This window comes from Nothobranchius furzeri, chromosome 13 (genome assembly GCF_043380555.1).
Source record: "Nothobranchius furzeri strain GRZ-AD chromosome 13, NfurGRZ-RIMD1, whole genome shotgun sequence".
NCBI classification, from domain to species: Eukaryota; Metazoa; Chordata; class Actinopteri; order Cyprinodontiformes; family Nothobranchiidae; genus Nothobranchius; species Nothobranchius furzeri.
Window position 1 is genome coordinate 38,426,375 of NC_091753.1, and position 6,000 is coordinate 38,432,374.

At 39.9% G+C, this 6,000-nt stretch overlaps 1 protein-coding gene across 1 annotated transcript in view; it reads right to left on the reverse strand.

Annotated features, from left to right (window-relative positions):
* cbl (Cbl proto-oncogene, E3 ubiquitin protein ligase) overlaps window positions 1–5,770 on the reverse strand; it is a 40,012-nt gene extending 34,242 nt beyond the window's left edge. Inside the window, exon 1 of the mRNA XM_015951564.3 lies at window positions 5,400–5,770. Coding sequence (XP_015807050.1) covers window positions 5,400–5,546 — 147 coding nt within the window. The 5' untranslated portion in view covers window positions 5,547–5,770. The remainder of the gene's footprint in view (window positions 1–5,399) is intronic.
* Between the last annotated feature and the right edge of the window lie 230 nt (window positions 5,771–6,000).

The following is a 6,000-nucleotide window of genomic DNA, read 5'->3' on the forward strand; positions in this document are numbered from 1 at the left end:
TTCATGCTCGTATTCGTCAAAAATGCTTTATCCGTACGCTCATAGCTGTAGCCACCCTGCCGTGCCTCCTCCTCCTTGCTACCTGCCGGCTGTGATCACAAGCAACAACACAGTAGTTCCTGCTGCTTCTTTGGGAAACGGCGCCAAAAAAAAAAAAAAAAAAAAAAAAAACATCAATAAAACTTGGGATGTTGTAGGCGTGGCGGTGGGATTTCAGCCGTGGCGGGCCGCCACGGCTACGCCTATGTAAGGGAAACCCTGGAAAAAAAATCCACATTTTAACAGTCATCTCAAATGTATGACCTAAAGCTAAAATCCAGTGTTTCCCTTCTTTTAGGATTTATGTATGAATTTTTAGAAATCTGTAAAATGTGTCTGACCCCCTGTACTGTGATACAATGTAAGCAACATGCCTATTTTATGCAAAGCCCGTCCCGTACAACCCCATGCAATATGGGTTGACTGCTGTCCAGCATTAGCCAATAGCGTTACACATCCGCTTATGCACAAATGTCAATCACAGACCGAGCCAGAGAGTTTGAGGACGTACCTAGACTGATCTAGAGTTGGCAACTTTTCTCGTGGACAAATAATTCTTTAGTGTGACAATGTGTAGTTTTTACTTTTATTCTCTGGAAATATCCATCAAAATGTCATTGAAAATAAATAAAAATAACATCCAGTCATTGAAGAAATATTGGTGGCTTTGTAACTTTAAACCATATAAATCGGGTCTAAAGTACATAGAGTGCAGGTCTACATCTTTGGGGGATGCCCTTTTAGACGCCATGTTTCCTTCTGGCTGGCTCGGGGTCCTGTGCCTATCGATGACGTCACACTAGATGATTGGCTGGATATACGACTTAAAGTATGGTTATGTTACTACATTCAAAAAGATTTAGGCAGCAAAAAACATGAATTTAATAATAAAACTGCTAACCACTTTCCAAAACCTATGTGAAAGAACAAAAATGAAAAAGAAGTACGATATATTTTGGCTAAAAACTACAATCGGCATTGCATTCTCTCACTGGAATTAACAATATTTAGCTCCCTGTTGGTTGGCTAGAGGTGCGCGATTGTCATCGAGAAGAGTATTCATATACTCCTCAAAATGAGTCCAAAGTATGCATATTAGTACAAATCATAACATAAAAATTTAAGAAATTATCAATTTACATGAAATGCCCACTGGAGAAAAAAAAATCACCATTACGGCTGCACGATATTAGGAAAGCCTGCGATATTCCATAACAGTGCTTAATACTGCGATATCGATATTACTTGCGATAAATGAACAAATACTAAAGTATGCAGTGTTGATGTCGTCTGGCGTGTGGCGTCTGCTCTGGGTTCAAAGCAAACAAAAACTAACGCATGAATTCCATTACAACATAACAATTTTATTGCAAAAATATGCAGCTGCACCTGCTACTGTATTAGCAGCAAAACAACAAACTGCATGCATGCAGTTTCTCAGTGACTTTAAAACATCACCACCACCATAAAACTTTTTCTGATGCTCCAAATACAGAAAAACTCCCTTACAGGTTTTCTTTTGAATAAATAAATAAATCAGAAAATAAGTTTAAATGTTAAATAATAGTTAACATCACTTAAATGCAACAGCAAATTCTCTCATTGCTGTCAGCAGCAAATCAACTATCCTGATTAACAAGGTTATAAAAGCTCATAATTGAAAAATCACTTTGATGTGTGGGGGAACTTTTCCAGGCCCTCTTTAGCAGGGTGGGACTGGGAGAAGAGTGCTGTAGCCTTTTAGCTGGAAGCTAACCGAAGCCTGGGGCTAATGTCACCACCCGGTGGAACACTAGCGACATGAAGGTGGGTTGGTTCGCCGGCACGTGTCGGAGTCAGCCCGGTAAAAATGATTGACACCAAGCAGTCACGTTCACGTTTGAAAGCAGCGCTGAATCCAGAAACATCAGCTCAAAGTGCATTCGCTGCTCTGAGCCAGCATGACGAACAAGGGAACGGCGCCGCTAACTGATCGGGTGTTACTTTCCATCCTAAGGGTCTAAGTAGGGGGCGGGCGTATTACGTGAATGGACCTATCTGATTGGCCGCATATCAGAAGGGCTACATTTGATTGGTCAAATAATACTTCTGTGTAAAAAAACAGAGCTGGTTTACAAAAAGTTGATGTATGACACGGATGGAAATGTTGAACCAAACATTTATCGCCGTTTTTGATGTGCTTTGCGATGGGCCTATCGCACGTCCTATTATCCCAACGACGAAAATTTTTCAATATATTGTGCAGCCCTAATCACCATCAACCTACTAAATAAATTGGAGGCTGCATAAAACCAGTCTTGAGGGCCACTAATGACCCCCCGGGCACACTTCTGACATGCCTGACTTCATACTTCATATATGGGAACAGCTAATCACTCAGTTGAAGAAACATCTCCTCAGCAGAAGCTCTGTAGGAACACACATGAGAATATCTAATCATATCATGTGTAACAAGTCAAAACTGTTCCATGAATTATATCGCGGAGTTAATACCAGTGAATAATACGGACGTAAAATTTGTTTTACAGAATTTCAGTGTTTCATGTTACATAAATAACACAAGAATTTGCTCATTACTGCAAGAGTTTCAAATTTTAACATCTTTGGATCTAAGAATTAGTAAAAATATATACATATTTCTTCAATATTTTCTACATTTTTAAACTGAACAGCTAAATTTAATATTAATGTGTTTTTAAACCTTTAAATCTCCAAACACAGCAGGTCAGCACTGGTTGTGTATGATCAGACTACTGCCAAGGTTGCATCCCTAACATCTTCTGCCAGAAGTGGCCTTGCACCGAGCACTCAGACGCACGTTAATGCATGCCCGTGTATGATGCCACAACATCTGAGCGCTTGCACACGTCGGCTTAAGTTAGGGCCTTCGTCTTGAAGCGAGAGCTCAGCAGCCTCCAAGCTATGCTGCATTACACTCCTATACTTTTCTCCCAAGTCCCTCAAAGATGATTCTACACATCGCACAGACATGTTTAATTTAAGACTTTCAAAGGCTAAACAGCTGAAAGAAAAGTTTTCTTTGGAGATATTTACCAGACGCTGACTGGGGAAAAAAAGTCACTCGTGTTTCCTCCGAGAGTGCATTTAGCCTTAGGTTGCAAAAAAAAGATGCCGCAGCTTGTTATTTACCTGCACGTGTTCAATTCTATGATCCAAATACCAAATTTACCTGTGTGATGGTATTTTCTTTAATTTGTCATTGGTGAACAAGAAAAAACATGCTGAAACATTTTAAAAAGTGTCAATTAAACAGTAACAAACTTGTGCAAAGATGGGCAAAAAATAATTAGCTGATTAAATCAGAACAAAAACAAGCTGTCTGATTCATGGGCATTTAATATATTAGTAGAATTTATGCATCACTGCAAGCAAAATTTTTAAACTTTCGATTTTAAATTATGAACGCCTACTACGCCTGACCCAACACTGAAATCTTAACAGATATGACTAATTGGATAAGTTTGCTTTCATCTTTTATAAGTTTTCAAATGCAAAACGTTGCATTAATCTGAATATACAACACACATACATTTAAAATTTGCATTTAAACCAAGAGTGCAAAATCTCCCTAAATTTCAAATAACACGGATGCATGCAAATCAGTGTAGAAGCATGTCATAAATGAATTAAAATCAGATCCACAGAACACTCTCCATGCATTTTATTTAATCAATTTTTTGGACATCTTCATTATGGTAATGTTCTTAAGCTCAGTCCAAGTTTAACGAAAACTCCCCAGTCAAGTTTTAGCTCTAAGATTTGATGACTGAACTTTAGAGACTAAGAAATGTGAGCGACTGTGGAGAAATCGGTCTCAGTTTTGAGAAAAGTGAACACCGTGCTGCATGAGGTGCGATTTGCCAGCATCCTAAATTAGAAGATGCCAAACGTTTGGCACCAACTGTACTTCAGATATATATTTTATTCATTTTAAAAGGAGTTAGATCTACTGAGTCTAATCTATAATAGCAATATGGAAGATTTGAACTCTGGTTGTGCATGCTGGTCTTTGTAGCTCTTTGATTAAAAATGTAGCCCTTTGACATTTTAAGGGATGCTTTAAGGGAAAAAAAAAACGTTGAGAAACTCTGGTATTTCAGCAGCATCCCTGCCTTCACCATAATGTAAGACACAAATATGGTGATGGGAGCAAAATTAAGTGAAATGTGGTGTTTCTCGTTGAATTTTAAAAGCAAGTTTTTCTTAAGAAGCCGAGTATTTCAAATGGGGGAATGAGAGAACAAAATACCAAAAAAAAAAAAAAACCTGGTTGTTTGAAACTCACAGGAAACTGGGGGTCGAACTACTTCTGAGTTATTTTTTTCCGAGAAGTAAAGTTGTGAGATGAGTCTTGCTCGTGAAAGAGCACACTTGTCCCAGTTCCACACACATTTGGTTACTTTCAGCAATTTGTTGCCATTTTCATACACTGACAGACAGCTAGCTGACTATGGATCAATTAGCAAAAATCTGTATACTTTTATATTAATACCGTAATACTGAAACGAACAATTCGTGTCATAACATCCAACATTAGAGGAAATTAACACTAAAATTAATTATAACCCACTTTTAATGTTAAGAAATGACAGATACAACACTGAAGTTAGTATCTGACTATTTCTGATTAGACATAAATAGAAGGGTCATTTCACTGCATCTAACAGTTCCAGGTCGAACAATTTAAAATTCTTAAAAACATCATTCATGTACTAGTGTTCTACATGAAAAACATTCATTAAACTCAGAAAGTGTTATGAGAAATATTTGCTCAGCTTGTAAAACAATGAAAAATAGGCAGTTTTTCTACTTTTAAGCATCTGGATGACCTTAGATCATTCCCAAATCCCAAACATCAATACTTGAACAGGTCAAATTTGAACTTCTTCAATACTCAAGAAACCCCAGTCCAAAATGACAAGATAAGGTATTACAGAATACAAACTTAATCTAAAAAATAAGCGAAAAAGCTTTTGACTCATGTGCCGAATCGGAAACTTGCTTCAGTGGCCGTCTGATTAGCTCAGTGTTAAACTTCACTTGCAAACAGATTTAAGAACGTGTGGATTTTTATTGAGATTGGCCAAAGTAAAAGTTACGTTGGTTTCAAAACATTTCGTTTCTAGAGCCTGGCAAAGATATCACAACCCGAGAGGGAGTTTGGGTTTCAGAATTAGCTAAACACGTCCTATCCCAGGTGACTAGCTAACCCTACATTAGCAACAACAGACCTTCAGTTAGGGGAGATTAGCTAGCTCGTTGCTAGTTAGCTACAGTTAGCCACGAGTCGCACTGGACACCCAAATGCTAAAGTTTGGATACTGTTGATCATGACAAACCTTGTCCATTAGTTTCCAGCATTTCTCCACCGTCTTCTTGTCCACGGCCCCGGGCTGGTAATGGGAGTGGAGGTGGTGATGGTGTGGCTGGAAGGCATCCTTCATCATTCCGATTAGACCCCCGCCTTTCTTCAGGTTCCCTGCCATGTTCCGAGTTTGCTAGGTCGGCCAGAGCGGCAGGCAGACAGGGCAAGGGTTAGGGAAACCGGACCCCCACCTGGAGCTAGCGAGACCGGGCGATGGTTATCCCGTACCCCCCAGCGAGGACAGCGCCCGAGAGTCGGTTCAAAGCCAGGGTCTGGCAGGGGGTAGATGTGGGGAAGGGAGATTGCTATTCTCTAAAGAAACCCATCAGTAGCTAAAAGGATAAATGTCCAGATGCTGGATGAAAACAGGCACACTCGAACTAGAACCCTGGGCAGGCAGCCTGCTCGCCGTCTTTCCCAGCAGGGACCAACGCAGGCTAATTAGCAGAGCACCAGAACCGTCTCTGCTCGCCCTCAGCGAGAGGACAATGGCACCCTTTCTCTGTCCAGACGCCTTGTAGACACGACTCTGTCCTCTCTTCTTGACAAGCCCTGATGTCGTTCCCCTTTTTCTG